This window comes from Mobula birostris, chromosome 17, assembly GCF_030028105.1.
Source record: "Mobula birostris isolate sMobBir1 chromosome 17, sMobBir1.hap1, whole genome shotgun sequence".
NCBI lineage: Eukaryota > Metazoa > Chordata > Chondrichthyes > Myliobatiformes > Myliobatidae > Mobula > Mobula birostris.
Genome location: NC_092386.1, coordinates 71,318,457 through 71,337,857, shown reverse-complemented (window position 1 = coordinate 71,337,857; position 19,401 = coordinate 71,318,457). Strand labels below are relative to the sequence as shown.

Genomic DNA, 19,401 nt, shown 5'->3' with positions numbered 1-19,401 from the left:
CACCATGATGCATCTCCTTAGGCCCCATTATGATGGCCCATTCCACGTTTTGGAACGGACAGAAAATATTTTTATCACAGATAAGAGAGATAAACCTGAATGTATTTTGCTCAGAGACATCTTTGGCACTGGGGAAGCAACATACTAACTTGGAGTCTGGTCTTGCTTGCAACCACAGAATATCCTGTCTGCCCCCCCACCCCAATTTTCAAGTTTCCTAATACTTTAGCCCTCCTTGTGTCCGCCATTCCATACTGTGCTTCACAGATAGTTGCAGTGCCACAAAACTGGCAGCTGCTGATTTTACTTCCACTTACTGCTCATATTATCAGTTGTGTCACCTCCTGCTGCTCTTTGTACCTTTTGCAGTCATTAGAAAATGTGAACACAAGAAAATCTGCAGATGTTAGAAATCTAAAGCAACACACACAAAATGCTGGAGGAACTCAGTAGAAATTGTGACTGTGTTCACTTTTTTTAGGTAGATTTTACAAGTAGTTTTACAATGACTCTTTCTTATTTCTTATTTGTCCCTATTTTCACTTAAGCAAATCTTTTCTACTGAGTGGTACAAACTGCTCCATGTTAGCATGTTCTTTCCTGAACACCTCTATTTTCCCCACTCTCTGGTTGTATTTCATGATAGAGTCAGAACACAGAAATGTGGCCTTTAGCTACAAATTGAAGGGGAGGGAGGGAACGTCAACTCAGACCATGAGAGGCCTGCGTCAGGCATTTTCATGACTTACAAGGCGCAGATTGGAAGTCTGTGTGGGGCGCCATTCCTTGTACTGACTAGAGCAATGTGTGATTAAGTGCCTTGCTCAAGGCCACAAACACGCTGCCACAGCTGAGGCTCGAACTAGCAACCTTGAGATAACTAGACAAACGCCTTAACCACTTGGCCACGTGCCCAACACCAAATTGAAACAGATTGAAGCTGGTCATCAAATACCTAACTGAACATTATTTCCGGGCTTACCACTGAAATAATTTATCGTTATTTGCATACATACCATTCCTTGTTCGGAAGCAGTGCCAATACCAAGTAGGGCAAAGTTTTTAAGCATTTCACATCCAATTGCACCACATCCAACCTGAAAGTAGAAGATTTAATTTATACGCACTATAGATTTATAAGAGAGAAAAAAAAATTTAACTAGCTGCAGGCTCATGTAAAACTCAATATACAAGAACAAGATAAGGGCTGCATGACTCTCTATAGATACCACTTGCTTCCACTGCAACTACCACATGTTTAGAGCAGGGGTCCCCAACCTTTTTTGCACTGCGGACCGGTTTCATACTGACAATATTCTTGCAGACCGGCCGACCCGGGGTGGGGGGGGGGTAGGGTTGCCAACGGACAAGAGGAGCAGTCAAATACGTTGCGTTTACCCCGAGAAAGACTACAATGACCACGAAGCCTTGCGCGGGCACCAGTGCGCATACGTGACTGTAGTCGGGGGTGTGTTAATCACGACCGGAATATAGGTGATAAGTGGCTAATACACTCAACTTTGTTTCTAAAACAGTTTATCTGACGAATTTAATATTAAACACACACCGCATATTTTCCTCGCATGAATATAGTGATAAGTCAGTTATCAGGGGAGGACAGGGGAGCTTGAAGTAAGTGTTGAACGAACTTCCAGTAGAAGTGGTAGAGGCAGGTTCGATATTATCATTCAAAGAAATATTGGATAGGTATATGGACAGGAAAGGAATGGAGGGTTGTGGGCTGAGTGCAGGTCGGTGGGACTAGGTGAGAGTAGCGTTCGGCACGGACTAGGAGGGTAGAGATGGCCTGTTTCCGTACTGTAATTGTTATATGGTTATGTAAGTCACTTACAAGTCAATAGCATCATAGCATTTCAATAACGTTTGGATATTAAACACACAGCACATATTTTCCCCGTATGAACATATAAAATCATTGCAACACACCAGTATCACTGAATCAGTGGGAGCCTCGGGCTTGTTTCCCTGCAACGAGACGGTGCCATCGAAGGGTGATGGGAGACAGCGATACTCGAGCGGAGTTCCTTAAGTCCAGTCTATTCCGCAATTTGGTTTTCTTTGCATTCCTTGCAGAGATATGTTGGAAATGGAGGCAATGTTTTCAGTGCTTTCGTGGCTATCTCAGGATATTTAGCCTTGACTTTGATCCAGAATGCCGGCAGAAATGTTATGTCAAACATACTTTTCAGCCCGCCGTCATTTGCAAACTCAAGGAGTTGATCTCCTTCCCGCGCTGACATGGATGACGCGCGGGTAACGACCTCGCGTGCGTTCAAGCTCAACAGGGCGTGACAGGGAATGAGGAAAGGTGCAGCTGACTCATATCGCCAAATCATATCGTTTCCTCGCAGCCTGGTAGCACATGCTTTGCGGCCTGGTACCAGTCCGCAGCACAGTGGTTGGGGATCACTGGTTTAGATGGTACAGTGTCATTATACACAAGTCATTATTAATTCAACATTGTTACAGTCTCGGTATTTTGAGCTTTTTCAATGGAGTCCATTTGGTTTGTTATCACTTTTTGACATCTTCCTACACATGTAAGTAGCTAATTAGAGTCAATTAACATTTATAAGCCACATTCTTAAGCAGCTAATATTTTATGGAATTGTTTCAGTATATACCAAAAGATAATTTGGTGGGAATAAGTTCTAATGATGGTCTCATATCAGTTAAGAATGAGGATCAGGTAGCTTATGAAGCCAGTGAATGTACATGGTACATAGCCAAACAGTATTCTGAAAAAAATGTTTACTCCAGGATATTGTGCATGAAAGTGGATATATTTCATACTGAAATAAATAGCTATTTCATTCTAAGTGGCAGAAAGATGACATAGATTTAGTGAGACATCATGTGGAAAATTATTCTTCTTCTTGTAAAGTTTAATGATGGTTGGCAAATCAATATAAGGCACATTAGCACCACCTACTGAAGTGGAGTGTGGAGCAAAAGCTTATTACAAACACCTGTTAGGGTGTATTCTCCAGTTACCTTATAAGGTAACCGTAGCCTTCAGCCAGGAGCAGATGTCATCAGGTGGTTCCCAACCTTCACTGAGTGTTTCGACCATTAACCACGACACTCGCTAGTTGGTAGGCCGGCAGTGATGCCCAAATCACTGCCCATCTGCTCCTGGCTTCCAGCTCCCCTCCTCTCGCCTACTCCAAATCCAACAAGAAGCTCGTTCTGCCTCTTCCCCCATCCTACGAGCTGCTCGTTTTTTGCTCCTTTCGTCCAGGCCCAAATCTGACAACAACCGCCATGCTGATTTGGCTGGGAAACCTCTGTAGCCGATCTCCACAGGGAACAACCATACCTGCCATCCCTTGTCTTTACACTCCTGCAGTAAGGGCTGGTACTTCAAGGCCTTTCTCTCGTGGGCCTCTTCCCACTCCTCCTCCCACGACACAGTCAACTCAACTAGAATTATTTTCTTGTCTTCGGTTGACCACAGTACAATGTCTGGGCGTAGGGTTGTGTGCACCACATCCGGGAACTGCAACCTCCTTCCCACATCGACGCTCATCTCCCAGGACCTGGCTGTTAGCAGCAGATTGGGCTTTGGTTGGTTGGTTACTAAAGGCCTGGCTCCCTCTTTGATGAAGGTGATGGCCTTCCTCGAATCTGTGCCAGCCGTCCTCTTCTTGTATCTCTCCCGCTCTAGTGTGTCAGCAAGAGCCAGAAGCACTTTATCATGGCGCCACCTATACCGTCCTTGAGTTAGAGCTGCTTTACACCCGGACAGTATATGAGCCAGTGATCCCTTTTGACCACAGAGCTTACAGTTCGGATCCTCTCTCATCCCTCATGTGTACAGATGTAATGGTGAAGGAAGGGTGTCATACACGGATCACAAGAGGAAGGAAATACAGAAGGGCTCCAGTCTCCATAACTCTGCCCATGAGATCTTGCACTTAGGCAGATCCCATTTTGTCCAGGCACCCTGGGACCCTTGTTCCACAGCCTCTGAAATCCGGTTCTCTTCCTCACGGATCCGTACTTCTGCCTGTATCATGTCTCCCCTGTTCCTTATGCTTGTGTTTCCCCATTTCTGGAAGTGAACTGAGCCGAGGCCTTGCCGCCCGACGCAGGGGTTGCAGATGATATCTCGCAGCTTCAGAGAACACACTGCCTCCTCCACAGCTGCGTTGGCTGCCCACCTGAGCTCAGATCTGGTTGTAACGCCTGCTTGCTTTACCAAGATGTCATTGGAATCTCTTACTTACCAAATTGTGCCCCCCACTCCAAAAAAAACCTCACATACTAACAAAAAGTCTAATGCTTTTCAGAAAGTCAAATATGCACTGACATTACTATGACAGTGATATCCTAATAAACTGTGTCTATCCCAAAGATCTCAATTTAGTAATTCGGTGTTTCCTTTGCACCTCGTACGAACTACATTCAGACAATATACACTGCAACGTTTCTTGACAAGTGCACTCCGTACTCATGCATATTAATTCTGAACAAGGAATTATTCAACCTAGCATGTCCAAAACATGAAAGTATAACTTCTTCCTTCCTTTTATACCCACCTCCCAGCTAAGTTTCCATCATCTTCCAAGTTTTATATGAATGCCTTCCTTTCTTTATCCCAACAGTGATAAAATTGAATTTTCAATTATGACTTTCACCTCCGCTTTATGCAATTTACATCTTTGATTTTAAGTGATTGACTGGCTAGAATGTCTGCCACCTCATTTCCTGTAACCTCAACATGGATAGGGACTCCTAAGAGATGGATTTGCAAGCCTACACACTGCAGCCTCAACAGATGCTGATCAATCTCAAGAATAATGTCTAGCCTACAATTTGACATACCTGTTTTAATAGCTATCAAAACCGAGAATGAATCAGAGCATAGAAGTAATAACCATACTTCTTCGACCCATTCCAAGGCATCTCAGACATGAATACTACTACTTTGTCTGATAATCTTTTCTTAATAGTTACCTGAGGCTTTGGCACAGAAACAGAAAAAACTGAATGACCTGTTGCTAGATCTTTTGAACCATCTGTATAAATATGTAAGAAGCTCTTATATCTGCTTTGCATATATTGCTGAACTATCTGTGTACTGATATACAATAAATCTTCATCTTGATCTTTTCCTGAAGGCTTAAATCAAAAAACATAGAAAGGGGCATACTGGGACCATATTCCACATTAAACAACCCAAAATTTTGTACCCATTCATTTCCCATCTACTCAAAACTGTGAAGACCTTCTGAATGCTGTTGCCAGTTTTTCAATTCTTCAATAAGCAACTTTATGTCCTCGTACGTTAACCCAATGAACTACTGCTAACTGTAACTTACACTGATGTAAAGATATTTTACCCATATCTACCAGTCATGCCGAAATTAGGGATGATTTATTATCACCACAGCATTATCTCAATGCTTGAGATTGAACTTTATCTAGGGGCTTTAAGATTCCTTGTGAGGCTGACTTATAAGCAACATATCCATAATCAAAAACAGATCTGATTAAAGCAGGGGTTCCCAACCATGTTTTATGCCATGGACCAATAGCATGAAACAAGGGGTCCGTGTACCCTAGGTTTGTAACCCCTGGATTAAAGCAATATACACTTGTTTAAGTGACATCCTACTCACACCTCAATCGCAATCAACGAGGCAGCTGAGCACGTTAAAAGTTTTTTTATATTTCTCAGGAATTTTATTCACACACACCTTCCTTCTTAGCCTTGTGTCCATCCACATACCTAATCACTTTTCAATCTACTCCTGTTTAAGAGATTTGTCATATAATTGTGGGTATAATGTTCCTTTTAGAAAAACAAATAATTTAAGAATATTGCAGCAAAAAAATGTAAAACCCTGCTGTTTCCATTCCTCTACTTCATTAATAGCTGCATGCATTTTCCTATCTATACAATTTACATTTCTGCCTCTTTTCCAAAATGCACCATCATCAGCGTATAATCATTTCATAAAATATTATTAATCATAACATTAAAAAGGAGTGGGCAACAGACCCTCCCATGCAGTCCTATTCTCTATCTCATACTCCTCAGTGAATGTTGTTCCCACACCATAACTTATACTTTCCTGTCACAAAAAAATCTAGAATCTAATTGAATATTTTACTACAGGTTTATCAGAAACACATTGATGAAGGAAGAGCAGAAGATGTAGTGTATATGGATTTCAGCAAGGCATTTGACAAGGTACCGCATGCAAGGCTTATTGAAAAAGGAAGGAGGCATGGGATCCAAGGGTACATTGCTTTGTGGATCCAGAACTGGCTTGCCCACAGAAGGCAAAGAGTGGTTGTAGATGGGTCATATTCTGCATGGGGGATCCTCAGGGATCTTCACTGGGACCCCTACTCTTCGTGATTTTTATAAATGACCTGGATGAAGAAGTGGAGGGGTGGGTTAGTAAATTTGATGATAACACAAAGGTTGGAGGTGTTGTGGATAGTGTGGAGGGCTGTCAGAGGTTACAACGGGACATTGACTGGATGCAAAAACGGGCTGAGAAGTGGCAGATGGAGTTCAAGTGTGAGGTGGTTCATTTTGGTAGGTCAAATATGATGACAGAATATGGTAAGACTCTTGGCAGTGTGGAGGATCAGAGGGATCTTGGGGTCCGAGTCCATAGGACATTCAAGGCTGCTGCGCAGGTTGACTCTGGTTAAGAAATCATACGGTGCATTGTCCTTCATCAATTGTGGGATTGAGCTTCAGAGCTGAGAGGTAATGTTGCAGCTATATAGGACCCTGGTCAGACCCCACTTGGAGTACTGTGCTCAGTTCTGGTCGCCTCACTATAGGAAGGATGTGGAAACCATAGAAAAAGTGCAGAAGAGATTTACAAGGATGTTGCCTGGATTGGGGAGCATGCCTTATGAGAATACGTTGAGTGAACTCAGCCTTTTTTCCTTGGAGCGACAGAGGAGGAGAGGTCTTTTAAGAGACTCCTGGATAGGTACATGGAGCTTACGAAAACAGAGGGCTATGGGTAACCCTAGGTAACTTCTCAGGTAAGGACATGTTTGGCACAGCTTTCTGGGCCGAAGGGCCCGTATTGTGCTGTAGGTTTTCTATGTTTCTGTGTTTCTATGTTTCTAAGACATTGACCAGTGTGGACTGAACATGATGTTTATTCTGGATAAAAAACATCAGCAAATTTGCGGATGACACCAAGATTTCTGGGAATAATACAAAAGGTGCAGGATCAGTTCATTCCAAAGAGGAAGAAAGATTCTAAGAGGAGTAAGGGGTGACTGTGGCTGAAAGGGAAGTCAAGGACAGTATAAAAATAAAAGAGAAGTATAACATAGCAAAGATGAGCGGGAAGCCAGAGGATTGGGAAACGTTTAAAGAGCAACAGAAGATAACTAAAAAGACAATACAGGGAGAAAAGATGAGGTACGAAGGTAAGCTAGCCAAGAATATAAAGGAGGATAGTAAAAGCTTCTTTAGGTATGTGAAGAGGAAAAAATTAGTTAAAACTAAAGTTGGGCCCTTGAAGACAGAAACGGGTGAATTTATTATGGGGAGTAAAGAAATGGCAGACGAGTTGAACAGGTACTTTAGATCTGTCTTCACTAGGGAAGACACAATCTCCCAGATGTAATAATGGCCAGAGGACCTAGGGAAATGGAGGAACTGAAGGAAATTCACATTAGGCAGAAAATGGTGTTGGATAGACTGATGGGACTGAGGCTGATAAATCCCCAGGGTCTGATGATCTGCATCCCAGGGTACATAAGGAGGTGGCTCTAGAAATCGTGGACGCATTGGTAATCATTTTCCAATGTTCTATAGATTCAGGATCACTTCCTGTGGATTGGAGGGTAGCTAACGTCATCCCACTTTTTAAGAAAGGAGGGAGAGAGAAAACAGGGAATTATAGACCAGTTAGTCTGACATCAGTGACGGAGAAGATGCTGGAGTCAATTATAAAAGATGAAATAGCGGCACATTTGGATAGCAGTAACAGGATCGGTCCGAGTCAGCATGGATTTACGAAGGGGAAATCATGCTTGACTAATCTTCCGGAATTTTTTAAGGATGTAACTATGAAAATGGACAAGGGAGAGCCAGTGGATGTAATGTACCTGGACTTACAGAAAGCCTTTTATAAGGTCCCACATGGGAGATTAGTGGGAAAAGTTGGAGCACATGGTATTGGGGGTAGGGTACTGACATGGATAGAAAATTGGTTGGCAGACAGGAAAAAAAAGTAGGGATTAACGGGTCCCTTTTAGAATGGCAGGCAGTGACTAGTGGGGTACCGCAAGGCTCGGTGCAGGGACCGCAGTTATTTACAATATACATTAATGATTTAGATTAGAAGTAACGTTAGCAAATTTACAGATGACACAAAGCTGGGTGGCAGTGTGAAATGTGAGGAGGATGTTAGCAGAATGCAGAGTGATTTGGACAGGTTGGGTGAGTGGGCAGATGCATGGCAGATGCAGTTTAATGTGGATAAATGTGAGGTGTCCTTGTTCATCAGTCACTGAAAGTAAGCATGCAGGTACAGCAGGCAGTGAAGAAAGCTAATGGCATGTTGGCCTTCATAACAAGGGGAGTTGAGTATAGGAGCAAAGAGGTCCTACTGCAGTTGTACAGGGCCCTGGTGAGACCACACCTGGAGTATTGTGTGCAGTTTTGATCTCCAACTTTGAGAAAGGACATTCTTGCCATTGAGGGAGTGCAGCGTAGGTTAACAAGGTTAATTCCCAGGATGGCGGGACTGTCATATGTTGACAGATTGGAGCGACTGGGCTTGTATGCACCGGAATTTAGATGGATGAGAGGGGATCTGATTGAAACATATAAGATTATTAAGGGATTGGACATGCTAGAGGCAGGAAACATGTTCCCGATGTTGGGGGAGACCAGAACCAGAGGCCACAGATTAAGAATGAGGGGTAGGCCATTTAGAACGGAGTTGAGGAAAAACTTTTTCACCCAGAGAATTGTGGATCTGTGGAATGTTCTGCCTCAGAAGGCAGTGGAGGCCAATTCTCTGGATGCTTTCAAGAAAATGTTAGATAGAGCTCTTAAAGATAGTGGAGTCAAGGGATATGGGGAGAAGGCAGGAACAGGGTACTGATTGTGGATGATCAGCCACGATCACAGTGAATATCCGTGCTGGCTCGAAGGGCCCAATGGCCTACTCCTGCACCTATAGTCTGTTGGGGGTGTAGTGGACAGTGAGGAAGGCCATAATGGCTTGCAAAGGGATCTGGACCAGTTGGAAAAACGGGCTTGAAAAATAGCAGATAGAATTTAATGCAGACAAGTGTAAGGTGTTTCACTTCAGTTGGACCAACCAGGGTAGGTCTTTCACAGTGAACAGTCTGGCACTGAGGAGTGTGGCAGAACAAAGTGATCTGGGAATACAGGTCCACAATTGGTTGAAAATGATATCACAGGTAGACAGCTTTTGGCACACCGGCCTTCATAAATCAAAGTATTGAGTGCAGGTAATGGGATGTTATCTTGAGGTTGTATAAGATATTGGTGAGGTCTAATTTAGAGTATTGTGTGCAGATCTGGGCACTTACCTACGGGAACGATGTGATTAAGGTTGAAAGAGTAGAGAGAAAATTTACCAGGATGTTGCTGGGTCTGGAGGACCAGAGTCATAAGGAGAGATTGTATAGGTTAGGACTTCATTTCTTGGAACGTAAAAAACTGAGAGGAGATTTGACAGAGGTATATAAATAGGGTAAATGCAAGCAGGCTTTTTCCATTGAGGTTGAGTGGGACAACAACCAGAAGTCATGGGTTAAAGGTGAAAGATGAAAAGTTTAAGGGCAACATGAGGGGAAACTCACAGGGCTGCGAGAATGGAACGAGCTGCCAGCAAAAAAAAATGTGGTACACATAAGCTTTTGTTTTTAAAAAAAGTTTGGATAGGTACATAGATGGTACGGGTTTGGAAGGTTTTGGGGTTCAGGTGGATGGGAGTAGGCAGTTTAAATGGTTTGACACTGACTAGATGAGCCAAAGGGCCTGTTTCTGTGCTGTACTTTTCTTTGACTTTAACGTTGTTCATGGCAGTTGTATTTTTACCAGTCTTAACTAATTAAAAATGCTGCTGCAGCTTTACAATGTAAACAATGATACTGTCAGAGCAATATAGATCAATAACAACATAAATGGTTGAAATGCGCAAGATGGTTCTCCAAAATTGTAAGGAATTAGATTTTTTCTTAGCAGTTAAGGGTGAAGAAAGCAAGGAATATTGTAATTATGTACCTGGGAGTCAGAGGAAATAACCCCAATAAGGTGCACCAGGTCATTGTCTCCCACACCATCACCAACTTTATCCACTCAGGGGATCTCCCATCCACCACTACCAACCTTATAGTTCCCACACCCCGCACTTCCCGTTTCTACCTCCTACCCAAGATCCGCAAACCTGCCTGTCCTGGCAGACCTATTCTCTCAGCTTGCTCCTGCCCCACCGAACTCACTTCTGCATACCTCGACACGGTTTTATCCCCGCTTGTTCAATCTCTTCCTACCTATGTTCGTGACACTTCTCACGCTCTTAAACCTTTCGATGATTTTAAGTTCCCTGGCCCCCACCACTTTATTTTCACCATGGATGTCCAGTCCCTATATAACTCCATCCCTCATCAGGAAGGTCTCAAAGCACTCCGCTTCTTTTTGGATTCCAGACCTAACCAGTCCCCCTCTACCACCACTCTGCTCCGTCTAGCGGAATTAGTCCTTACTCTTAATAATTTCTCCTTTGGCTCCTCCCACTTCCTCCAAACTAAAGGTGTAGCTATGGGCACCCGTATGGGTCCTAGCTATGCCTGCCTTTTTGTTGGCTTTGTGGAACAATCTATGTTCCAAACCTATTCTGGCATCTGTCCCCCACTTTTCCTTCGCTACATTGACGACTGCATTGGTGCTGCTTCCTGCACACATGCTGAGCTCGTCGACTTCATTAACTTTCCCTCCAATTTTCACCCTCCGCTCAAGTTTACCTGGTCCATTTCTGACACCTCCCTCCCCTTGCTAGACCCTTCTGTCTCTATCTCTGGAGACAGTTTATGGACTGATGTCTACTATAAGCCTACCAACTCTCACAGCTATCTGGACTATTCCTCTTCTCACCCTGTCTCTTGCAAAAATGTCATCCCCTTTGCGCAATTCCTCCGTCTCTGCCGCATCTGCTCTCAGGATGAGGCTTTTCATTCCAGGACGAGGGAGATGTCCTTTTTTAAAGAAAGGGGCTTCCCTACCTCCACCATCAACTCCGCTCTCAAACGCATCTCCCCCATCTCATGCACATCTGCTCTCACTCCATCCTCCCGCCACCCCACTAGGATTAGGGCTCCCCTTGTCCTTACCTACCACCCCACCAGCTTCTCGGTCCAACATATTATTCTCCGTAACTTCCGCCACCTCCAACGGGATCCCACCACTAAGCACATCTTTCTCTCCCTCCCCCCCACCCCCGCTTTCAGCAGGGATCGCTCCCTACGCTCCCAAGCGACTCCCTTGTCCATTCATCCCCCCCATCCCTCCCTACTGATCTGCCTCCTGGCACTTATCCTTGTAAGTGGAACAACTGCTACACATGCCCTTACACTTCCTCCCTTACCACCATTCAGGGCCCCAAACAGTCCTTCCAGGTGAGGCGACACTTCACCTGTGAGTCGGCTGGGGTGATATACTGCGTCCGGTGCTCCCGATGTGGCCTTCTATATATTGGCGAGACCCGACGCAGACTGGGAGATCATTTCGCTGAACACTTACTCTCTGTCCGCCAGAGAAAGCAGGATCTCCCAGTGGCCACATATTTTAATTCCACGTCCCATTTCCATTCTGATATGTCTATCCACGGCCTCCTCTACTGTAAGGATGAAGCCACACTCAGGCTGGAGGAACAGCACCTTATATTCCGTCTGGGTAGCCTCCAACCTGATGGCATGAACAGTGACTTCTCAAACTTCTGCAAACGCCCCACCTCCCCCTCGTACCCCATCCGTTATTTATTTTTATACACGCAGTCTTTCTCTCTCTCTTTTTCCCCCTCTGTCCCTCTCACTATACCCCTTGCCCATCTGGGTTCCCCCCCCTCCTTTTCTTTCACCCTGGGCCTCCTGTCCCATGATCCTCTCATATCCCTTTTGCCAATCAACTGTCCAGATCTTGGCTCCATCTCTCCCCCTCCTGTCTTTTCCTATCATTTTGGATCTCCCCCTCCCCCTCCCACTTTCAAATCTCTTACTAGCTCTTCTTTCAGTTAGTCCTGACGAAGGGTCTCGGCCCAAAACGTCGACTGTACCTCTTCCTAGAAATGCTGCCTGGCCTGCTGCGTTCACCAGCAACTTTGATGTGTGTTAACTGATATGGTTTATCATATTCGTAAAGCAGCAGCTAAGATACAACAATCTAATGGATGTGATTTCTTTGAATGGATCAAATTAAGTCTAGAAAGCTGGGATTATTCAATATTATGAATCATAATATTTGCCTTGAAATGCCATATCATAATTTCCATCTCAATTACTTGTATGAGGGTCATGATCAATAGGACTGCTCAAACACAAGTAGGCATACGTCCTCATCGGGACAATGAACCCAACAATGAAATGTAATTCTATAAATACCATTTGATGTTTTCATAATCCAGAGTGAATGTTTAATTATTTTGTACTTCTGTTATTGAAGGTGTGCTTTAGAATCAAAGAGGGGAATGCTGAATTAGGATCAGGATTTTAAAAACGCAAACAACAGGAATACTGCAGATGCTGGAAATTCAGGCAACACACATCAAAGTTGCTGGTGAACGCAGCAGGCCAGGCCAGGCAGCATCTCTAGGAAGAGGTACAGAGATCCTGACAAAGGGTCTCGGCCTGAAACGTTGACTGTACCTCTTCCTAGAGATGCTGCCTGGCCTGCTGCGTTCACCAGCAACTTTGATGTGTGATGTCTGATCAGGATTGTTGTTTTCTTTGTATATTTTATGTAGTTTAACTTTCCAATGTTGGCTTGTATTTTTTATACAATCACACATATACAAGTAATTGTTCAACGAATTTTCCAGCAATTGCAGTACAACTGCTTCTGAATTCCTTTAGAAGCTTCTAAGCTTTCAGTAGCAGGTGTCACGCCACTTGAATCTGGCTATTTTATAGGTTAATTGTTATCGCTGGAATTTTTGTTCATGTAGGCCTTTTGTGGTTTATTTTTGCTCCCACGGCTCATCTTTGTTTTCCTCTCTTGTGACACTTACCAAAATGATCAAAAGCAATAGGTTTTATGCCTTATTCTTGACTTCTGAAGAACCTTTGGAGGACAAAGTTCTCAGGATCCAACAACTACCGCAAGGATTTTGCTCCCATCACATCAGCTGATACTTACCTTAATAATCTAATACATTGTTAGTCTCAATGATAGTGTGAAATGCTTCTCTTGGGTACAGAGTAATGATTTTTAAATGTACTTACCATAAAAACATTGAGGTTGCTGAGCTTTTGGCAGATTGAATGTCCAACACATGCACGCAGAGCATCATATCGATCTCCTCTATAAAGGACAAGTTAATTATAATTACCAACAGACAACCAAGAATTATGGACAAGTGTGCTAATATGAATGGAGAGCATAGTTTATAAATGAACAAATCATAAGTTTTACTACGCTGAAACTTGGTTTGTCTTATGAGGAAAGCGTGGACAAGTTAGACTTCTATTCAGTGGAGTTCAGAAGAGTGACAGCTGATTATTTTTTAGGAACATACACGAGCCCAAGAAGTCTTGATTAGGTGGATATGGAAAGAAAGTTTCATCTTGAGCATCTAAAGCTACAGCTTACAGTATAAAATGTCAGCCATTTAACAAGTGAAATACTTTGGAATATTTTTATACAATAGGCAGTAAGGAGCCATAGTCTCATTGAATATGGAGAAGAATCGTGGAGCTTAGTGGCCATCTGTTGTTCCTAATTCTAATGTATTCAAGTAAAGCCAATCCATCACTTTAAACGTCTAACCATTCCCACCATTACTGTGAAGAAAAAGCCATTGTGATTTGAACAACTAGCATTGTTTGAGTTCTTTAAAACAACAATGAAGCAACGTTGATATTATTGGTAGGAATTATTGTTATTTGAACAACTGGAACAGCAACATGGAATACTTTCAATATAATACAATTAACTACCACTTTCTCAAGGACAATATGGGAAGGTTACGAACATTGGTCTTACTATAAAATGATGGCCAAGCCAAATTTAGAATACTGTCTTCAGTTCTGGTCACCTCTTTTTAGGAAGGATGCGGAGGCTTTGGGAAGGGTGCAGAAAAAATTGACCAGGACGTTGTCAGTATTAAAGTGTATTAGCTACAAGGAAAGGATGGACAAGCTCGGAAGGTCAAAAGCTGAAGGGCAACCGGATAGAAATATATAAAATTACAAAGCAACACACATCAAAGTTGCTGGTGAACGCAGCAGGTCAGGCAGCATCTCTATGAAGAGGAATAGTCGATGTTTCGGGCCGAGACACTTCGTCAGGACTAACTGAAAGAAGAGCTAGTAAGAGATTTGAAAGTGGGAGGGGGAGGGGGAGATCCAAAATGATAGGAGAAGACAGGAGGGGGAGGGATGGAGCCAAGAGCTGGACAGTTAATTGGCAAAAGGGATATGAGAGGATCATGGGACAGGAGGCCCAGGGAGAAAGAAAAGGGGGAAGGGGAAGAAAAACCCAGAGGATGGGCAAGAGGCATAGTGAGAGGGACAGTGGAAGGAAAAGGAGAGACAGAAAAAGAATGTGTGTATATAAATAAATAACGGATGGGGTACGAGGGGGAGGTGGGGCACTAGCGGAAGTTTGAGAAGTCAATGTTCCTGCAATCAGAATGGAGGCTACCCAGACGGAATATAAGGTGCTGTTCCTCCAACGGGAGTGTGGCTTCATCTTTACAGTAGAGGAGGCCGTGGATAGACATATCAGAATGGGAATGGCCGTGGAATTAAAATGTGACCACTGGGAGATCCTGCTTTCTCTGGCAGACAGAGCGTAGGTGTTCAGCGAAACGATCTCCCAGTCTGCATCGGGTCTCGCCAATATATACAAGGCCACATCGGGAGCACTGGACTCAGTATATCACCTCAGCCGACTCACAGGTGAAGCGTCGCCTCACCTGGAAGGACTGTCTGGGGCCCTGAATGGCGGTAAGGGAGGAAGTGTCAGGGCATATGTAGCACTTGTTCCGCTTACAAGGATAAGTGCCAGGAGGGAGATCGGTGGGGAGTGATGGGCGGGACGAATGGACAAGGGAGTTGCGTAGGGAGCGATCCCTGCGGAAGGCAGAGAAGGGCGGGGGAGGGAAAGATGTGCTTAGTGGTGGGATCCCGTTGGAGGTTGTGGAAGTTACGGAGAATATGTTGGACCCGGAGGTTGGTGGGGTGGTAGGTGTGGACAAGGGGAACCCTATTCCTAGTGGAGTGGCGGGAGGATGGAGTGAGAGCAGATGTGAGAGCCGAAGGGGACCAATATCCTGGTGGGAAAGTTTAGTAGAGCTGTTAGGGAGGGTTTAAACTAATTTGGCAGGGGGATGGGAACCGGAATGATAGAGCGGAGGAAGGGAAAAACAGAAATAGATCTAAGATAGTGAGCAGTAAAGATGTCAGGAAAGACAGGCAGGTGATGGGGCAAATTTGTAGCCATTGGGATGAGTTGCAGTGCAATAAAGTTGCAGTGAAATCAAAGCAAAAAGTATCAAATACTGGTCTTAAGGTGTTGTACTTAAATGCACGCAGCATAAGGAATAAGGTGGATGATCTTGTTGTACAGCTACAGATTGGCAGCTATGATATTGTGGCCATCACTGAGACCTGGCTAAAGGATGCATGTCTCTGGGAGCTGAACGTCCAAGGATACACAGTGTATCGGAAGGATAGGAAGGTAGGCAGAGGGGGAGGCATGGCTTTATTGGTAAGAAATGATATTAAATCATTAGAAAGAGGTGATATAGGATCGGAAGGTGCAGAATCTTTATGGGTTGAGCTAAGAAATAGCAGGGGTAAAAGGACCCTGATGGCAGTTATTTATAGGCCTCCAAACAGCTGCAGGGATGTGGACTACAAATTACAACAGGAAATAGAAAAGGCTTGTCAGAAGGGCAGTGTTATGATAATTGTGGGGGATTTTAACATGCGAGTAGATCGGGAAAATCAGGTCAGCACTGGATGTCAAGAGAGAGAATTTGTAGAATGTCTGCGAGATGGCTTTTTAGAACAGCTTGTTGTTGAGCCTACTAGGGGATCGGCTGTACTGGATTGGGTATTGTGTAATGAACCAGAGGTGATTGGAGAGATTGAGGTGAAGGAACCCTTAGGAGGCAGTGATCATAACATGATTGAGTTCACTGTGAAATTAGAAAAAGAGAAGCCGAAATCTGATGTGTCGGTATTTCAGTGGAGTAAAGGAAATTACAGTGGCATGAGAGAGGAACTGGCCAAAGTTGACTGGAAAGAGACACTGGCAGGAAAGACAGCAGAGCAGCAGTGGCTGGAGTTTATGCGAGAAATGAGGAATGTGCAAGACAGGTATATTCCAAAAAAGAAGAAGTTTTCGAGTGGAAAAAGGATTGAACCGTGGTTGACAAGAGAAGTCAAAGCCAAAGTTAAAGCAAAAGAGAGGGCATACAAGGAAGCAAAAATTAGTGGGAAGAGTGAGGATTGGGAAGTTTTTAAAACCTTACAAAAGGAAACCAAGAAGGTCATTAAGAGAGAAAAGATTAACTATGAAAGGAAGCTAGCAAATAATATCGAAGAGGATACTGAAAGCTTTTTCAAGTATATAAAGAGTAAAAGACAGGTGAGAGTAGATATAGGACTGATAGAAAATGATGCTGGAGAAATTGTAATGGGAGATGAGGAGATGGCAGAGGAACTGAACAAGTATTTTGCATCAGTCTTCACTGAGGAAGACAGCAGTATACCGGACACTCAAGGGTGGCAGGGAAGAGAAGTGTGCGCAGTCACAATTACGACAGAGAAAGTACTCAGGAAGCTGAATTGGCTAAAGGTAGATAAATCTCCCGGACCAGATGGAATGCACCCTCGTGTTCTGAAGGAAGTAGCTGTGGAGATTGCGGAGGCATTAGCGATGATCTTTCAAAAGTCGATAGATTCTGGCATGGTTCCGGAGGACTGGAAGATTGCAAATGTCACTCCGCTATTTAAGAAGGGGCCAAGGAAGGAAAAAGGAAATTATAGACCTGTTAGCTTGACATCGGTGGTTGGGAAGTTGTTGGAGTCGATTGTCAAGGATGAGGTTACAGAGTACCTGGAGGCATATGACAAGATAGGCAGAACTCAGCATGGATTCCTTAAAGGAAAATCCTGCCTGACAAACCTATTACAATTTTTTGAGGAAATTACCAGTAGGCTAGACAAGGGAGATGCAGTGGATGTTGTATATTTGGATTTTCAGAAGGCCTTTGACAAGGTGCCACACATGAGGCTACTTAACAAGATAAGAGCCCATGGAATTACGGGAAAGTTACATACGTGGATAGAGCATTGGCTGATTGGCAGGAAGCAGAGAGTGGGAATAAAGGGATCCTATTCTGGTTGGCTGCCGGTTACCAGTGGTGTTCCGCAGGGATCAGTGTTGGGGCCGCTTCTTTTTACATTGTACATCAACGATTTAGATTATGGAATAGATGGCTTTGTGGCTAAGTTTGCTGACGATACGAAGATAGGTGGAGGAGCCGGTAGTGCTGAGGAAACGGAGAGTCTGCAGAGATACTTGGATAGATTGGAAGAATGGGCAGAGAAGTGGCAAGTGAAGTACAATGTTGGAAAGTGTATGGTTATGCACTTTGGTAGAAGTATTTAAATGGTGAGAAAATTCAAAGTTCTGAGATGCAACGGGACTTGGGAGTCCTCGTACAGGATTCCCTTAAAGTTAACCTCCAGGTTGAGTCAGTAGTGAAGAAGGCGAATGCAATGTTGGCATTCATTTCTAGAGGAATAGAGTATAGGAGCAGGGATGTGATGTTGAGGCTCTATAAGGCGCTGGTGAGACCTCACTTGGAGTACTGTGGGCAGTTTTGGTCTCCTTATTTAAGAAAGGATGTGCTGACGTTGGAGAGGGTACAGAGAAGATTCACTAGAATGATTCCGGGAATGAGAGGGTTAACATATGAGGAACGTTTGTCCGCTCTTGGATTGTATTCCTTGGAGTTTCGAAGAATGAGGGGAGACCTCATAGAAACATTTCGAATGTTAAAAGGCATGGACAGAGTGGATGTGGCAAAGTTGTTTCCCATGATGGGGGAGTCTAGTATGAGAGGTTATGACTTAAGGATTGAAGGGCGCCCTTTCAGAACAGAAATGTGAAGAAATTTTTTTAGTCAGAGGGTGGTGAATCTATGGAATTTGTTGCCATGGGCAGCAGTGGAGGCCAAGTCATTGGGTGTATTTAAGGCAGAGATTGATAGGTATCTGAGTAGCCAGGGCATCAAAGGTTATGGTGAGAAGGCGGGGGAGTGGGACTAAATAGGAGAATGGATCAGCTCATGATAAAATGGCGGAGCAGACTCGATGGGCCGAATGGCCTACTTCTGCTCCTTTGTCTTATGGTCTTATATGCGTGAAATGGGGGAGATGCGTTTGAGAGCGGAGTTGATGATGGAGGAAGGGAAACCCTTTTCTTTTAAAAAGGACATCTCCCTCGTCCTGGAATGAAAAGCCTCATCCTGAGAGCAGATGCGGCGGAGACGGAGGAATTGCGCAAGGGAATGGCATTTTTGCAAGAGACAGGGTGAGAAGAGGAATAGTCCAGATAACTGTGAGAGTCGGTAGGCTTATAGTAGACATCAGTAGATAAACTGTCTCCAGAGATAGAGGCAGAAAGGTCTAGAAAGGGGAGGCAGGTGTTGGAAATGGACCAGGTAAACTTGAGGGCAGGGTGAAAGTTGGAGGCAAAGTTAATGAAGTCAACGAGCTCAGCATGTGCGCAGGAAGCAGCACCAATGCAGTCGTCGATGTAGCGAAGGAAAAGTGGGGGACAGGTACCAGCAACACACATCAAAGTTGCTGGTGAAAGCAGCAGGCCAGGCAGCATCTGTAGGAAGAGGTGCAGTCGACGTTTCAGGCCGAGACCCTTCGTCAGGACAGATACCAGAATAGGTTTGGAACATAGATTGTTCCACAAAGCCAACAAAAAGGCAGGCATAGCTAGGACCCATACGGGTGCTCATAGCTACACCTTTAGATTGGAAGAAGTGGGAGGAGCCAAAGGAGAAATTATTAAGAGTAAGCACTAATTCCGCTAGACGGAGCAGGGTGATGGTAGAGGGGAACTGATTAGGTCTGGAATCCAAAAGGAAGCAGAGAGCTTTGAGACCTTCC

General features: G+C 44.1%; 1 protein-coding gene across 4 annotated transcripts in view; it reads right to left on the bottom strand.

Annotated features, from left to right (window-relative positions):
• uba6 (ubiquitin like modifier activating enzyme 6) overlaps positions 1-19,401 on the bottom strand; it is a 447,925-nt gene that overhangs the window by 190,397 nt on the left and 238,127 nt on the right. For all 4 annotated transcript variants that reach the window (XR_011889573.1, XM_072281896.1, XM_072281895.1 and 1 more), the window contains 2 exons: positions 13,486-13,564; positions 1,017-1,097 (listed from right to left, as the gene is read on the bottom strand). Coding sequence is in view for 3 of the 4 variants with exons in the window: in XM_072281896.1 (XP_072137997.1) it covers positions 1,017-1,097; positions 13,486-13,564 (160 nt within the window). In the remaining variant the exon portion in view is untranslated. The remainder of the gene's footprint in view (positions 1-1,016; positions 1,098-13,485; positions 13,565-19,401) is intronic.